Below are 18,086 nucleotides of genomic sequence, written 5' to 3' on the forward strand. Positions count from 1 at the left end.
CCCTTCTCCGCCTGGGTTCTGGCTTCTCACCTGCACCTCCCACAGACCAACGTGCATTTTTGAGGCAGCGGACTTTGCTTAAGTCGCTCCCCTCCCCCGTCGCTGCGGCCTGACGCTCCGTCATTGACCCAAATGGGTTTTTTTTTTTTTTGCTTTTGTGTTTTGCTTTTTTTTTTTTTCCTTTCTCAGTCCAGCATGTCTAGCATCACATTATTCCCAGAGGACTAAAAGAAAGCCCTCCGCTCAGGCCGTCCAGGCGGTGCCCGCAAAGGCGCTGGGCTGCCATCCGCTGCCCGCGGAAGGGGCGCCCCGTAACGCCCTCCAAGGCCGGCGGAGGGACGAGCGGCGGCCCCGGCCCGCGGAAGTGAAGATGCCCCTTTGATTCCGCCGGGTCCCGGGCGAGGCCTTCGAGGGGGGCGCGCGCGCTCCCCGGGACGCCGCCCAGCGCCCCGCCCCCGCGCGAGCTTGGCCGCACCCTCTTCCCCCGGGAGGCGCCCCTGCCGCCGCCGCCGCCGCCGCCGGGGCTGACGTCACGAGGCACCCAGCCGCCGGCGCCCCGCGGTGCGCGCCCCGCGCGGGGACCCGCCGCCCTCGCCGCGCCGACACCCGGACGCGCCGCGCGCGCGCCCGTCCCCGCCCGCAAGCGCGGCCGAAGATGGCGAGCCCGGCGCCACCGGAGCACGCCGCGGAGGGATGCCCGGCCCTGGCTGCCGCGGAGCCGCGCCGGGCTCCCCCCGAGGAGCAGGGAGAGGAGGCGCGGGAGGAAGGGGCGGTGGCGGTCGTCGCGGGGCGACAGGTGGAGGAGGCCGCCGGCGGGGTGGCCGCCGCCGTGACCTGGCTGCTGGGGGAGCCGGTGCTGTGGCTGGGCTGCCGCGCGGACGAGCTCCTGAGCTGGAAGAGGCCGCTGCGCAGCCTGCTCGGCTTCGTCGCGGCCAACCTGCTGTTCTGGTGAGAGCTCGGGCTGGGTGGGGACGCCCAGGAGGGCAGGTGACCTTGGGGCGCCCGGGAGCGGGCAGAGGGGGCGCCCCGGGCGCGGTGTGTGTGGGGGGGGGGGGGTTGTACACGCTGAACCCTGCGACGGAAGTGTCCGCCCTGCCCCACTTTCGGGGCCACCTTTCTCGAACAGGTAGACACACACTTCAACTTTCTTGCAGAAGCGCTTCGCTACAAACACAGTTGTCACCCTCCGTGTGTGTATCCACCCTGGCTGGCATGGGAGGCGGTCGGCTGACCCGCAAGCACCTGTACCTACAGGTGTGCCGAGCGTGCCCGGAAACTTGGGCCTTTGCTTTCGAAAACTCACGGGTTTTCACCTGCTTGCCAAAACCATGCCAGTGCGAACGTGCTTGAACTTGTATTCTCTCTTGCACCCCGAGCAGGCGTCTGGACCAGCTTAGGTACACGCTCAAGACTGCGCCGCCTTCATCAGCCACCTGAGATAGGCACTGAATGATTTGTTTTTCCATTCCCTGGAGGGTTGGGTTTCCTCTCTTAACTCCCTGATGAGAAAACAGGAGGCAAACAGGTGGATTAGGTACATCACCCCCTCCCCCCGCCACCCAGGTGTGCACAGTGTGGAAAACAGTCGTATTTTCAGGCGAAGTACAGATAGAATACACAGGAATGTTCTCTGAAAAGCCCCTGATCAACAGGTTTGTCTCTCCAAAAAGAGCCCTTCACCAGTAAGGACAGGGAAAGTGTCTCACTCCTTCCCCGAAGGACGTGCAGTTCCTCTATTACCAGTCTGCTGGGGGGTGGAGAAAAGCGTTCTTTGTTTGCAACTGTGTCCTCATAACAAGCATGATCCACACCAGTGCAGGATAAGCAGGGGTTTGGCAGGAGATACCTTGTTACAGGACATAGATTTCTTAACCTTAAAGTTAGGATATAAAGTAACCAAAACATACACAGTCTGCCATTTTCTTTGTTAACCAGAGCAACTTGAAGATTTCTCTACTGATCTGTACCAGTCCTGGTTTCCTCTTAAAATGAGCGATATCTTACCAGGGTCCTTGAATGTGAATTTACTTTGGTTATCCTAGCTGTGTGTGTTTCTACTGTTTATTCCAAATTTCTTTATCCTGTTACAAAGTTTTGTAAGGCCTCAAATAAGGAGGATATATTGTATTATGCTACATGGAGCCACAGTCAAATAATCTCAGGGCTGTGTTTCCCTCATTTTTCAAATTGTACTTATTTATTATTAAAAAATAAGTTAATAGCCTCGTAGTTCATACGTGTAAAGGTACAAAATGATACACATTTCGAGGTTGTCTTTGCTATGCCTGTCTCTGGCTACCCAGTTTTCTCTCAGAGGCAACCAATGATACAGTTTCCTCTGTAGCTTTCCAGATTGTGCGTGTTTTAGCAAATAGGCAATATTCTACACAAATTGTGAGATACTATTTGGGCTATTCCTCTTCTCCTATGTCTTGGCAATCACTTATTCTTTTTCAACTGCATAGGATTCTATCATTAGGATGCTACAAATTATTTAACCTGTCTCCTAACGGACCAAGATAATTTCCAAACTTCTGCTATTTTAGTGTTATAGCTAATGGCCTTTGACACGCATTATTCTGCATATGTGAAAGCATTTCTGTAGGAAAGAGTCCCAGAAGTTTAATTTTTGGGTCCAAGAGAATGTGCATGTGTAATTTTGATGGGTATCATTATAGAATGTCCTTGGAATTGTATTAATTTAAACTCCAGCCAGCAAGATGGGTGACTGCCTGTTCCTCTCTAATTTTGCAAAGTGTTATACCAAACTTTTTGATCTTAAAAAGCAGGTAGGTGAAACAGCGTGTCCCAATTTGGCATTAAGTTGCATTTCTCTGGGATTGAGCAGTTTTTCTCATGTTCAAGATCCATTATAATTATCTTTTCTTTGCATTATCTATTTATAAGTAACTTTTGTCCGTATTTTTAGTTGTGCTATTGGGCTTTTTCCTATTGATTTGTAGGAACTCTTTATATTAACAACTTTAGCCTAATGAGTGTAAGTTGTAAACATTTTTTTCTGATATATTTTTAATAACAGCCATTAAAGAGAATGTTTTTTGCATAAAGTAATTGAAAGGCATATTTGGTGTTATTTTGGAGTGATGTCTTCCATCCATTAAAAGCAGTATTTAAGTAAGCTCTGTGCCCAGTGTGGGGCTTGAACTCATGACCCTGAGATGAAGAGTTGCATGCTTTACCTACCAAGCCAGTCAGGCACCCCCATCTATTTTTATGAGTCTGCTGGACAGGTAAACAGTGGCCAGGCATTCAGTCCAATTACAGCTTTCTGCTTGTCTGTTTTATTTCTTCTTCTGTTTGCATTATCTACATTCTGTGCATGTTTTCTTTGACAGAAAGATAATTGTTCTGCTTTTTAAATTCTTAAATACTTACTAATTGCAATTTCGGACCCATTTATTAATTTCATTAAACTGTTGGTGTTTTATCCCCCTCTGTTGCTTTTGGGGTTAAAACAATTTTCACAGTCACCGTATTCTTTAAATAGTGTGCTTATCAAGTGATCTTAAATTATGTGATGCTCTAACATTCTGTGTCCTGGGGACTCTCAAATTTGGTATCTTTCATGAGAAAAACAGATCAGCATTCAAAGTAAGGAACCCTAATCTTAAGCGATGGTGATGATGTTTTCTCTTTAATTGGTGTTATTTCATTTTTGTGGAAGTTCACTTTTTAAAAATATTTTTTTTTGAATGGTTTAGTACTTGATGTGAGCTGTAGCTTTCATGATTTTGAGTTTGGGCTCAAAAGCTCTAACATTTTTTACCTGCATGTGTAAAATCTGCAAGATTTTCGTGCTGTGAACCAGGAGCACAAAGTCTGAGAGATGCCTGTAACCAATGGGTATAACAGAAAGTTGCGTGAAGCAAGCGTAAGAGAAGAATCAGAAAGAAGATAGTTCACTTGATGCAGTTTGGGGGGAGTAACAGCAAAGTGGATGGAAGAGCTTGTGGCTCTTCATAAGGCAATCATGCTTGAACAAGACCCCGACGGACAGGAATGAATGATTGGGGTAGATCTAACATATGGTCAAAAGGATTCCAACCTTAAGAACTTGTACTTCGTGTTTTCATGCAGTCACACTGTGGTTGGTAGAGAAAATAAGGAGATGAGACTGGCTAGTTGTTTGGGACACATGTTTGGGGGCGGTGGACACCTCGAATGTCAGACCATGTGTTTGAACTTGTTTTTTCTATAGACAATGGGGACCCCCCCCAAAAAAAGTCAAAGTGTCCATGAATATGTTAATGGGTAAGTAAATTTTGGTACATGTTTTCCTATCATAAAAGACTATATCACAATGAACATAAACTACAGCTATAGGCAACAATATAGATGAATTTTACAAACATCACTTTGGTCAGAAGAATCACACAATACATGTAGGACGATCCAGTTTCTTGAAAGTTTTAGAATGTGCAAAACTACACAGTATTGATTAGGGCCATGCACATAGGAGATTAGAAAGACACTCTTATCCCTAAAATCAACAAAATGTTTATGCCTGGGAAGAGTGAGAAGGTATGACCACAGAGGGACACATAGAAAGTTCTGGGGCACAGGCAGTGTTTTATTTTTTGACTCAGGTGGTAGTTACATGGCATTAAAATTCTAATTATTTTAAACCTGTGCATGTGTTCTTATCTATGATGTATTTTATGAAAAATGCTAGAATGCTAAATAATGCTTAAGAAATGGTATGCTCTCACGGCTCAGAGGAGCTTGATAAAATGTAGACATCATATAGTGCCTGTCTCGAGAAGCAGGATTTCCACAACCTGAAATAGATTGGGCACCAGCCCAGTAGTCTCAGGGCTGGGTCTTCCTCATTTTACCAACAGAGGACATGTTTTTAAAATTTTCTCTCAATTTTAAATTTTATTTATTTTAAGAAAACGCTAATACCGCCGCACAGTTCAAAAGTTTAAAAGTACAAAAAGCTAAACAGCCTGGAGATCTCTTTCCCACACCTGTCCCTGGCTACCCAGTTTCCTCGCAGAGGCAATCAAGGACACCACTTTTCTTTTAAATATAATTTATTGTCAAATTGGCTAATATGCGGTATGCAGTGTGCTCTTGGGTTTTGGGGTAGATTCCCACGATTTCTCGCTTCCATACAACACCCAGTGCTCATCCCAACAAGTGTCCTTCTCAATGCCCACCACCCATTTTCCGCTCTCCCTTACCCCCCCCCATCAACCCTCAGTTCTCTGTATTTAACAGTCTCTTATGGTTTCCCTCCCTTTCTCTCTGTAACCTTTCTTCCCCCTTCTCTTCCCCAATGGTTTTCTGTTAAGTTTCTCAAGATCCACATATGAGTGAAAACATATGACATCTGATCTTCTCTGACTTATTTCACTCAGCATAAATTACCTTCCAGTTCTATCCACGTTGCTGCAAATGGCAGGATTTCATTTTTCTCGTTGCCAAGTAGTATTCCATTGTATATAGAAACCACATTATCCATTCATCAGTTGATGGACATTTAGGTTCTTTCCATAATTTGGCTATTGTTGAAAGCGCTGCTATAAACATTGGGGGTACATGTGTCCCTATGCATCAGCACTCCTGTATCCTTTGGGTAAATTCCCAGCAGTGCTATTGCTGGATCATAGGGTAGATCTATTTTTAACTTTTTGAGGCACATCCACACTGTTTTCCAGAGCGGCTGCACCAGTTTGCATTCCCACCAACAGTGCAAGAGGGTTCCCGTTTCTCCACATCCTCGCCAGCATCTATAGTCCCCTGATTTGTTCATTTTGGCCACTCTGACTGGCGTGAGGTGGTATCTCAGTGTGGTTTTGATTTGTATTTCCCTGATGATGAGTGACATTGAACATCTTTTCATATGTCTGTTGGCCATCTGAACGTCTTCTTTGGAAAAGTGTCTATTCATGTCTTCCCATTTCTTCACTGGATTATTTGTTTCTTGGGTGTTGAGGTTGGTAAATTCTTTATAGATTTTGGATACTTTATCTGATATGTCATTTGCAATTATCTTTTCCCAGTCTGTCAGTTGCCTTTTAGTTTTGTTGATTATTTCCTTTGCAGCGCAGAAACTTTTTATCTTGATGAGGTCCCAGTAGTTCATTTTTGCTTTTAATTCCCTTGTCTTTGGAGATGTGTCCAGCAAGAAATTGCTGTAGCTGAGGTCAGAGAGGTTGTTGCCTGCTTTCTCCCCTAGGGTTTTGATGGTTTCCTGTCTCACATTTAGGTCTTTCATCCATTTTGAGTTTATTTTTGTGTATGGTGTAAGAAAGTGGTCTAGTTTCATTCTTCATGCTGCTGAAGGACACGACTTTTAAGCACAACATAAAATAGAATGAACACAATAAAGCAGAAAATACCCATTTTTTTGTTTTTAAAAATTAACTTTTTTGCAGTATACTGTCATCAATAAAATGCACACGCTTCCAGTGTACAGCCAGATGTATATGCTTGTGTATATGCTGTATGCACATACAGCAATCAAGATCTAGAACATTCCGCAGCACCTGGGTGGCTCCGTCGTTTGAGCCACCAACTTCGGCTCAGGTCATGATCTCGCGGTTTGTGAGTTCGAGCCCCACATCAGGTTCTTTGCTGTCAGCGCAGGGCCCACTTTGGATCCTCTGCCCCCCTTTCTTTGCCCCTCCCCTGCTTCCATTCGCCCCCAAATAAGTATTTTTTAAAAAAATATCTAGAACACTCCATCAATCCAAAAGATTTCTCTGATTCCCTTTCCTGTCAGTACCTACCTCTGGGGATTGATCTGCTTTATGTCACCATAGATTAGAGTTATCTTCCGTAAAGTTTCATGTAAGTGATACAATATAATATGATGTCTTTGTTTGGCTTTGTTTACTCGGTGTGAAGTTTTGAGATCCATCCCTGTTGTGTTTTTGTTTTTTTCCTTTTTATTGTTGCCCGGTATCCACTTAAGGTATTTGCCACAATTTGTCTGAGCATTAGCTAGTTGATGTTCATTTGGGTTCTTTTCAGGGTTGGCTGTTATGAATAAAACTGGAGGGGTGCCTGGGTGGCTCAGTCGGTAAAGCGTCTGACTTCGGCTCAGGTCATGATCTCCTGGTTTGTGAGTTCAAGCCCCACATCAGGCTCTGTGCTGACAGCTCAGCCTCTAGCCTGCTTCAGATTCCCCCTCTCTCTTCCCCTTCCATGCTCATGCTCTGTCTCTCAACAATAAACATAAAAATTTTGTTAAAAAACTGGTAAAAAAATTCGGGTCCAGATCTTTGTGTGAAATGTCTGTTTTCGGTGAGGACAGGGGCAAGGTCTGACCCGTGTCTTGCGTGGCTATGTAGCAGTTGCCTTGCGTAGTTAAGCGATGGGACCAAATGCCCATCTTCTTCACTTCCTTGCTGGAAGTGCTGAAATTGAATGCCTTACAATGCGGCCATCCTCTTGAGGCACATTCTACCTCTGCAGCCTAGAAAGCCACCCTGATGTGATTTCATTTTGAACCCACGGTTGGAGCCCGTGACATACAGAACAGTCCCTGCACAGGCCGTTTTCCTCAGGGCCTCTGGCGTTGTGTGGCGACATTCTCTTCCATTTCTGTAAATAGTAAAACTTCGAGAAAGGGATTTGCTTGAGGGGACTACGCTAGGGTATACCTGGCAAGAGGCACATGGGACTCTGCCTTTTGGGTTTTCTCAGGCCAGGCGTCTGTGCTGTCTAGAATGCCCGGGACCCACTGAGAGCCCTGGCAGCACTGTCCTCAAGAGTTGGTTTGGAAGGTTGCAAAGTCCAACTCCTACTTGCTTTCAAGAGCCCCCCTGTCCCGTCGCTGATGGGTTCTTCCAGCTTGCATCGGGGTCGTGCCCTCTCAGAGAGTTGTCTCTGACTGGCATCATCAAGGGTGTCACCTGGGCACTTGTTAGAGACAAAGATTATGGGCTCGACTCCACACCTACTGAACCAGAATCCCTGGAGGTGGGACCAAAGCATCTGAATTTTCTCCAGCTCCTCAAATGACTCTGTACACACTCACGTTTGAGAATCACTGCATTTGAGCACTTTCCCGGATCACAAGCCGTCTTGTCCATGAGGCAGCATTTCCATTGGCGGCAACTCTAAGTGAATATTTTCCTTATAGTGAGTTGAGTCAACCTACCTTTTGATTACTTCTGCAGATGCCGAAGATCCACACCCCCCTTTCTAGAGTAATCCTTTGTTGCAAGCCGCATTCTCTTCTTACTCCTACCGAGTCTTTTTTCTCCCAACTGAGAAATTCTGGGCTCCTTCCCTCACTGTTTTCCAGACTCTTCTGTACATGCTTCAGTTTATCTGTATTCCTCCTGAATGCAGCATTCCTGAGATGGTCTGAGCAGTGTGTACCCGCCCCCCCCCCCCCCCCCGACAGCCTCCTTCTATTCACATAGCCTGAGACAAGAATTTCTTTATTCTAATTGATAGTAACCCCCTTTGACAGCAACTATTATTGACAATTGTTAGATTCTCATATATATGTGTATATATATACACACACACACGTATACATATATATATGACTATACAGTTATAGTTTGTCAAACTATAACTACCAAAATTAAGGACATTCACATTTAGCACTTTATTTAAATCTTAGAGCAACTCGACGAGGGAGGTACTGTTCTCTTTTTACACAGGAGGAAACAGGCTCATAGGAGTTTAACTGAATTATCAAGGATGACTTTGACCTGTGCGATTCAATAGAATGTTTGCAGTGATGGAAATATTCTGCATTTGTGCTGCCTGGTGTGGTAGCCTCTTGTGACGGTTGAGCATATGAAATGTGGCTAGTTTGACTCAAGAACTGTAATTTTATTTCACTTAAATAGCCACATATGGTTAGTGGCTACCGTATTGAATAGCATAATCCTAGACCATAGTCATGAAGCCATGCCCTCTCCACCAATTTAGTATTGTTTTGGTTTGTGTTTTATTTTACTGTGTTACTCTAGAGAGTAATAGAAGATAGATTGTGGGAGCCGACAATTAGGGCTTCCATTTTATACTATTACAGACTTAATGATTTCACCATAGGGCAAAAATAACTGTGTTGGAAGAATGTTGCTTTTAGGAGGGATTTTGTTTAATCTTAGCTGGTCTAGTTCATGTTCCCCACCTTATCTCTGTTCCACCTGGACAGTCAGCAGCTACGATGAGTGTCTGCTCCAGGCCTATGTGGTGTGGGCCCAGTGGGTATACGAGAAGCCCCAGGTCTCTGTCTCTGAGAGTTTACACTCTGGTTTAGGAGGCATGGCTGCTTCAGTGAACTGATTGAAACGCTACACCGCAGTTCTGAATTGTATGCCACGGTCTCCAGAGCCTTACAGCTTAGGAATAGCGGAGATCAGGAGGGTTGGGATAGTTAATGAAAGCTCTGTGCGAATTATCGTATAGACCTAAAAAGAGAGCTATAATTGTACGAGCAAGAATAACAATCAGGGTTTTCCATGTAGGACAAACCCAGGAATAAATGGGGCCTAAGTACCTGATGCTCTCAGCCTGGGGAGACTCACGTGCCTCATGCTGAGGGTCCATCCTGGGGAACACGAATAAAAATTATTATTCTTGATGCCTGGAACCAGCGTGGGATCAGAAACGTTGTTAGATGTGCAAAAGGTGTGGTGAACTGAGCTGAACTAGAGAGTATTCCCCAAGCTTAGATAGGGTGGGGCTAGTTTAAGAGAGGTCTTGCAAAATAGAAGAGGCTTCAGTTCCCTGAAAATAGTCATGGACTTTTTTGTATTCGGCATTTAGCAAACATTTCTTGAGTGGTGGTCTCATGTGCTTATTATTAGACCCAGCGGCCCCTCGTGAGATCCCGCGTGAGGCTGTTTTCTCAGACTTTAGTACACTAGCACCGGGAACTTGGGGTTGAGGACTTAAGAAATGGGGCTGGTTTAACCAGATTGATACTCCTCCTAGAAAGCCCATCAGGGTTTCCTCTTTAATAACTACACACCTCGTCTTTAGTCATTTTGCACAATTTTATGCTTACACTATTTGAGCGATAACTTTACCTCAGGTTCTTTCTGCTACTCTCCTTTTTCCCTTTTATCCTGTTGTGCATGACTGTTTTTAAATTGCTGGATTGATCCAAATGAGTACAAATAAATGAGGTGTATCATTATTACTAGCCGCTGGGAATGCAGTGATGATTAAGACGCATTCTGACCCCTGGTGCGAGAAACAGATCAGTAAGGAAACAATTCTTTTTTTTTTTTTTTTTTTAACGTTTTATTTATTTTTGAGACAGGGAGAGACAGAGCATGAACAGGGGAGGGTCAGAGAGAGAGGGAGACACAGAATCTGAAACAGGCTCCAGGCTCTGGGCAGTCAGCACAGAGCCCAACGCGGGGCTCGAACTCACGGACTGCGAGATCATTGACCTGAGCCGAAGTCGGCCACTTAACCGACTGAGCCACCCAGGCGCCCCAGTAAGGAAACAATTCTAATGCAAGGTTACGCTGTGCACAGTGCGGTAGCACACATGGGCCAGGAAGAAGCAATAGAAAGAACTTCCTTGGATCATGAATGAGGGGGTCTGGGGCCGGGGCAGGAGGCAGGATGGTCAGTACCTAAAAAGTCAAAGAGAACCAATACCTATCAAAGAGCTCTTAGGTACTAGGTACTAGGTTAATTCATGGGAGCTTGAACAGGGCACACAGTGGCACTCATCACTGCTCACTATTATAGTTGAAGAGACAGAAAGAAAAGGAAGAGGGGACAGGATGAGACCAGAGGGGAGGGAAGAGTTGTTTTATGTGCTCTGGGGAATATCCAGAGGTCAGGTAGGAAAGAGAAACGTTGGGGCCAGTTTGTGAAGGGGTTACTCTTGGACTGTGCAGAGGAATTCGGACCATATCTAACAAGCAGTTTCCGTCTATTACTCTAATGTAAATACCATCATGCTGGACCCTTTCTTCCAAAACCTCCATTCAAAAATTCAACAAATCTTTGTCTACCGCCACTGTTTTAGGTGCTGGAGATGTAAGAGTGGACACAAAATATGTACATATAGGGCTCCCTTTTTCCCTTTTATACTCCAGTGGTGGGAATAGCAGAAGAAAGGCAACAAATACTCAAAATGCTAGAAGAAGCTGGACACTATGGAGAAAACTGAAGCAGGGACAAGGAGTGACAAGGAGGTGCTACTTGGCTGAAGCGGTCAGTGCGGGCATCTCAGAGGAATGACCTCGAACAGGCACCTGAAGAACGAGTCCGGGAATGATCCAGGCAGCTCCCTTTCTGGTGGAATGTTCCAGACAGAGGAAATGGTGTGTGCCAAGGCCCTGAGGGAGGTGGACTTGAGGTGTTAGCAGAAAAGCAAGGAGCCCCGTGCGGTGGGAGCTGGGTGAGCAGGGGGGAGACACCACTGGCTTGGCGTGAACTCAGTGCTGCAGCTGTGCCAGATTCTGCATTTTGGCTTTTTCTGAGCCCTCCTGGACGAAGGAGGGGAGCGAGAGCCTGGGGCCCGAGGCTAGTGAGGAGTTTCACCGAAGCACGCGGTGGTGAGGAGAGGCGGTGGGGGTGGGGGGGAGAAGATGGCTTCGGGGGGACTCTGGAGGTATAATCCGGGGGATTGAGGGGTCTGGGGGTGGGAAGAAAGTGGTAGAGGACCGGCGGGCCTGTGAGGGTAGGTGAGGAGGGGCTGGCATGAACCAGTATGAGGGACCCTGAGGTTCAGCGGGTTGGGGCCATGGGGGAAGAGGGTGACCTCAGTTTTGGGATGTTAAATTGGATGTGCCTTTGGGCCACCAAATGAAGTCCAAGTAAGTCCCTGTGGGGTTCGCTCCATGGGCTGATGCTCGGGGGACAGAAGGTTGCAGTACAGATTCGGGTGTGTGGGGGTGCAGGCTTGGGTAGTTGGGAATTCCCAGGGGGAGCACTTGCTGGGTAACGAGAGGAGGGCCTGGAGGACAGTGTTGAGGAAACTGTCATTAGCAAGATGGGTGCCCAAAAGGAGCCCCGTTCGCAGGAGCGTTGGGACACGGCGGGGCCCAGAGGGAGGTGCCGGGCGGATAACCGTCCAGGTCATTCCGTGTGCAAGTGTTCCCTCTTGGCCCCGGTGGGACCCATGTCTGCAGGAGCCTGGCCTTCAAGTCACAGCAGAAGGGACTGATTCTCTCTTCCGTCCTCCTGGCTGTGCCTTCCTGGCCACTTTGCAACTTGGCTAGCTCCTGACTTGGCCAAGAGTTTGAGCAGTTCCAGAAATTCCCACTCTCGAATGTCGGGCTTTCGTGCCTGTGGCGATAACCTGTGTGAATGTCAGAAGCTGCATGTTAGCTGTTTCTATTTGCACTCTTGTAGAGTCCTACCCCTGTCCCCTCCATGAGACGCCTGGGCGGGTTCTCCCAAGGACACTGGGATTTGTGGGGCTGGAGGCAGTAGGAAGGAAGGTTGATGACATGGGGCAGGAAAAGTGATACAGGGGGCTCTGGGGAAGCCCCAGGGGGCTGGGCTTGGAAGGACACCTCTTCCTGTGATGCCTGAGGACAATGGGCAAGGTGGACAGGCCTGAACTGGAGGTGGCCAGGGGCAGTGTGCAGTGGGGGCCGATTTCCCTTTGAAGGAGGAGGAGGAACTATTGAAGACATTGATGGAGTATGAGGCTGGCTAGAGCTTTCGTGGGGAAGGATATCAGGAAATCACAAATGATTGTGTTTGGGGTCTCGAGATAGATGCTCAATTGCATTGTTTTCCTGGCTTTATATTTGGCATTTTTTTGGTGAATTTATTTTTATCAGATTCCTGTGTTTTCATCTTTGCCCCTTTTTTCAAGGTGCAGTATTAATTAATTTAATTTTTTAATGTTAATTTATTTTTGAAGGAGAGGGAGAGACAGAGTGCGAGCAGGGGAGGGGCAGAGAGAGAGGGAGAGAATCCCAAGGAGCCTCCAGGCTCTGAGCTGTCAGCACAGAGCCTGATGCGGGACTCGAACTCACAGACCCTGAGATCATGACCTGTACTGGAGTTGGATGCTTAACCAACTGAGCCACCCAGGCGCCCCCTAGGGTGCATTTTTAAAAATGAAATAGTACCAAATTTAGCAATATGGTCACCCCACATTACTAACGTGTAATTAGTAATGTGTATTAGTTTAACAGTAAGTATTTTGAGGGATATTTTCCATTTGCTTAAAGAAGTGAGATCATGGTATCCTTATATCATTGAAGACATGCTTTTGTTTTTTATTTTTTTAATTTTATTTTTAGAGGGAGCATACTTGAACAGGGGAGAGGGGTGGGGGACGGGGGAGAGGGAGAAGGAGAAGGAGAGGGAGAGAGAGAATCCCATGCAGGCTTCATGCTCAGCATGGAGCCTGACGCAGGGCTCGATTCCATGACCCTGGGATCATGACAACTGAAATCAAGAGGCGATGCTCAACCAACTGAACCACCCAGATGCCCCCAGGCATGTCTTTAGAAGCATAAAATGCTTAACTATTTTCAAAGATTTTTCTGAAATATTCTCTCTAGTGCTTTTTTTTCTCTACAGATTTCTGTTTATTGGGGAAGGAAATCTTTTTGTCTCGGGAACAAAGGTGGCAATACCCAGGTGAAACACATTGGGCCAGGTATGGCCACTTGCACGGTCCAGATGGAGCCTTGGAACTGGGGAAGGAGCAGGAGCCACCGGCCTACGGGCAGCCAGCTGGCCGAACCTTTCATGGGAAAGATCACCTCAGGTGGAGCAGAGAGTTCACTCCTGCTGTGGCCACCCAGGCTCACTGGGTTTCTAGATAAACCGATCTGGCTACTGTGGAACAAGGCAGGTTTCATTTGACAAATTCTGGTGCACAGTATTGTAGCCTTGCGTGATCTCACTTTGTGATGCCTGCAGTGGTCATTGATTTTAACAGTGACCATTTACTGGACTCTGCTGGGCACTTGATGTGGTTTGTATCTTACTGAATTCTCACACCACCCAGCAAAAGATCATTGCCCCATTTTACAGGAGGGATATTGAGGCTCAGGGCTTTTAAGTTGCTTGCCCCCAATGTGACCATATGTGGCACCAGCCCTGGTATTTTCACTGGGCTTCTTGTATGTTCTTCCCTCAATAAACTAGACTCTACCACAAGGGGAGATTGAAATATAAAATGAGACATGATTTTATATGACTTATCCCCCCTGTCTCCAGGACAGAGTTAATTTACTTCTCAAATTAAAACATCAGCTGCCTCCCACATAGCCGGAAATGCCTGCTTTAGGGAAAGAAGTTAATTTATTTTTCCCAGTAACGTTTCAGTACCAACCATGGCCTCATCCACAGCTCCACTCGGCCACCTTTGTATTCCATTTGAGGCATGAATTACCAAAACAGGTTGTGCATTTCTCTGAGATGTCAGATGGTCCAGTTTTATCATATTTCATTTCCCTCCTGTGTGTGCCCTCTTGACTCAGGGAGGCTCTTTCTCTAGGTAAAATGTCAAGTGGACTCTTGCAAATTCTCAGATGGCCACACCACTGATACCGTACCTAAAACATGTACTTTAGAATGTACATCTTGCTTAGTGTTTGGGAAATGATACCTTGTCTTTATTTTTTGTTTATTTTTTTTAATGTTTATTTTTGAGAGAGAGAGAGAGAGCTGGAGTGGGGCAGAGAGAGAGGGAGACACAGAATCTGAAGCAGGATCCAGGCTCTGAGCTGTCAGCACAGAGCCCAACGTGGGGCGGGAACTCATGGACCTCGAAATCATGACCTGAGCCGAAGTCAGATGCTCAACCAAATGAGCCACCCAGGCGTCTTTAAGTAGCATTCTGCCATGCCCTGGGTGGGGTTGGGCTGACATTGATGGTGATGTCTTTTTTTGTTGTTGTCTCTGTTTATTTATTTATTTTGAGAGGGAGAGAGAGAGACAGAATCCCAAGTAGGCTCTGCACTGTTGAACTGTGAGATCATGACCTCAGCCAAAATCAGGAGTCGACACTTAACCGACTGAGCCACCCAGGCGTTCCAGACGGTGGTGTCTTTATTTATTTATTTTTTAAAATGTTTTTATTTATTTTTGAGACAGAGAGCATGAGCAGGGGAGGGGCAGAGAAAGAGGGAGACACAGAATCTGAAACAGGCTCCAGGCTCTGAGCCGTCAGCACAGAGCCCGATGAAGGGCTCGAACTCACAGACCCTGAGATCATGACCTGAGCGGAAGTCGGACGCTCAACCCACTGAGCCACCCAGGTGCCCCGATGGTGGTGTCTTCAGTGGAGGAGCACGAGATGAGGTCAGGAGAGCCCAATGTGTCCTGCTTCTCTGGCTCACGTGTAAAGCCTGATGGTCTGCAGCTCTTCTGGGCCCCAGGGCCACCCCTTCTTAGGCTTGTATTTAACTCCTCCGTGAGTCGTCCCGCTGGGTCTTCTGTTAATTTCAGTTGCGGATCTGCCTGTATTTTCCATGGCACCTGCACACAATTTTTCTGTGTGTTTGTTCTAATTCTTAGAAACTTATTAAAACTCTGTTGAATACCCTCCAGGTGAAAGAAAAAACCCTGTAATTAAAGAATATGTAGTAATGATGAGAATCATACACATGAAAATCAGGGAGTGCCCTTTTTTTTTTTTTGTATACACACCAACACGCTTTCTTTCTCTGATTAACGCCAACAGACTTTTAATAAAAAACAGCAGACTCTCACCCTGCCTCTCCCCTGTTCCCAGTCCTGTTTCTCAAGGCAGCTATTGTTAGTTTTCTGCTTTTTAGTTCTGTTTAGGCTTTTCTAAATAAGATCCTTTAAATGCCATTCCTTTTTTTTCCCTTTACAATTATAAACAATACCTTAAAATTTCTGAAGTGTAATTGACATAGAACATATTAGGTTTAGGTGATCAACATAACGATTTGATATTTGTATATATTACAAAATGATTACCACAGTGAGCCTGGTTAACATCAGTCACCAAAGTTACATTTTTTTTAAATTTTAATTTGAGAGAGACAGGGAGAGATCTTAAGCGTCTCCATGGTCAGCACAGAGCCTGGCGTGGAGCTCAATCCCACGATGCACGCATCAGGACCTGATCTGAAACCAGGAGTCGGATGCTCAACCGACTGAGCCTCCCAGGTGCCCCACAGATTTTTTTTTTTAAATGCCGTTTTCTTGACTTAGCTATCCAAGACATTTTTTGCTCCCACCCCAACCCACATATACACCTTTCCTTCCTCCATCCACTATCAGGATGCCACAATTTGGGCTTCAGTCACTATGACTGTGCAAGCATTGTTCATCCACGAGTGAAGGGGAATGCCACATTTATAGCTCCTTTCTGGAATAACTTTATTATGCTGTTACTCTCTGTTCGGTCTTTTTAACTCTCCAACATTTCTAGAAAACTCCTTCTGATAAAGGGCAGACGTATCAGGCTGACATTTCAGTTCTCTCTCCAGCAGGAGCCATCCCTGCTGGAGCCCCCACCCTCCCGTTCCAGTCTAGTGTCACTGTGCCCTGGGCCTGCTGTCCCCGTAGGACTTCTGCACGTCACCTGCTCCTTCTCTCCTGGGGTAAAGCCTCTTGTTACTGGATCCATGCTACAAATGGGGTCAGGGGAAAGTTAGCAGCCTGAACGGGGAGGTCCCATTTCTTCTTGAGGACATTCAAGGTAGTTTAAGATTTTCTCATGTTAATTGTGAGTTCTTCATTTGCTTTTGTTTTTGTTTTTGTTTTTTCTCTTACTAGATGCTTTCTTGGTGAACTCTTCTGGTGCGAGAGAACACATTCCCGAGCTTAGATCACGAAGGAAGCGCATGTTTTGCGAACGTGTGTGCAGAAAGCATCTTCGCCCCACCCTTTCAGCTGGTTGCTAGTTTGGCTTGGATTAGAGTTCTGGGTTGGGAACAATTTCCCCTTCCAGTTTTGAAGCCTCAGCTTCCCTGTCTTCTTGCTCCATCCCAGTGTTGCTTTTGAGCAGACGAATGCCTTTCCAACGCCTGGTCTCTCATAGGCGATCTGTGGCTGGCCTGGCTACTGATTTATGGTTTGTGGTGTTTAGGCGAGCGGGCGGCCGGCCTGCCTGCTGTGTAGTAATTGCCCGTGCTTCAGGTCTTGGGGAAAGCCTAAAGCATTTCTTTTCGGCTTTCATACTTTCAGAACTCAGCGTTTGTTTGCCTCGTAAAAGCTGCGGATGACTTTTGTAGTCCTTTCTCTAGGTGAATGGAGTTGCACACAGGGCTTCTGTGTGCGTCCAGTGGGTATTCACTCAGAAAACAGCACGAGTGGGCCCCCGCTCTCCCCGGAGTGGTGCCGAGAGGCTTCCCTGGCTGGATGCTGTAGGCTTTGCTGAGTCAGTCGTCCCCCCGGGGGGGATGGGGGGGGGAGGGCTGGGTGTCAGGCCTGGCAAGCGGCCTGGCTTTGTGTGAACACATGAGATCCTAGAAGAGGCTGAGCCTAAGAGAACCAAAAGGTGGAGAGAATTCATGCCTTGATCTCGTTAGCACAGCGCTCAAAACAAATATCCCAACCCGGCACAGACCGGAGGCACTGAGTTGAGAGAGTGTCGGTGCCGTTTACATTTTAGATTTGGGCTGGAGCTTAACGCTCCATAGGTGCCAATTCCCGCTTGTCAGCTTCCAAACGGCCACCGTGGCACTTTTGCCTGTGTTTTGCTCGGCCGGCCGGGGAGCACTGCAAGAAATGAGCATCCAGAGTAGCAGATTTCAGCCAAAGGTGGATGGAATAAATCTGTTGGAATCCTCTGGGACCCTGAGCCCCCTAGTTCTCTGAAGGTACCAACCTGTGTTTGGTGTTACAAAGAAGGTGCTCATGTCTATGGTCAAGTGGGAGTAGCTTTGACCCAGTAAGCCACGCTATTTATTTTGTTAGCAGCTAGAGCCTTTCAAAAGCAGGCACCTGTGTAATAAAATCAAAGGGAGAGGATCTTTGCTCCAGTTTAACCACCTCATTGCACAGATGAAGATACTGAGTCCCAGGGCTCCACCGTGAGCCGATGACAGTGTGACCCATGTCACAGCCTCCTGACCCCTTTTTCTCAAAGTTGTAGGCCACTACGTGTTGAAACTGGGAGCGTGAGGAAACCTGGGAAGGCAAAGTAATAACGCTCCCAAGTGCCAGGATCACCG

General features: G+C 46.8%; 1 protein-coding gene across 1 annotated transcript in view; it reads left to right on the forward strand.

Moving 5' to 3' along the window:
- Positions 1-514: 514 nt before the first annotated feature.
- The window catches only part of RETREG1 (reticulophagy regulator 1), a 129,095-nt gene continuing 111,523 nt past the window's right edge, over positions 515-18,086 (forward strand). Inside the window, exon 1 of the mRNA XM_027074498.2 lies at positions 515-948. Coding sequence (XP_026930299.2) covers positions 656-948 — 293 coding nt within the window. The 5' untranslated portion in view covers positions 515-655. The remainder of the gene's footprint in view (positions 949-18,086) is intronic.

Source organism: Acinonyx jubatus, chromosome A1 (assembly GCF_027475565.1).
Source record: "Acinonyx jubatus isolate Ajub_Pintada_27869175 chromosome A1, VMU_Ajub_asm_v1.0, whole genome shotgun sequence".
In the NCBI taxonomy this organism is placed as follows: Eukaryota; Metazoa; Chordata; class Mammalia; order Carnivora; family Felidae; genus Acinonyx; species Acinonyx jubatus.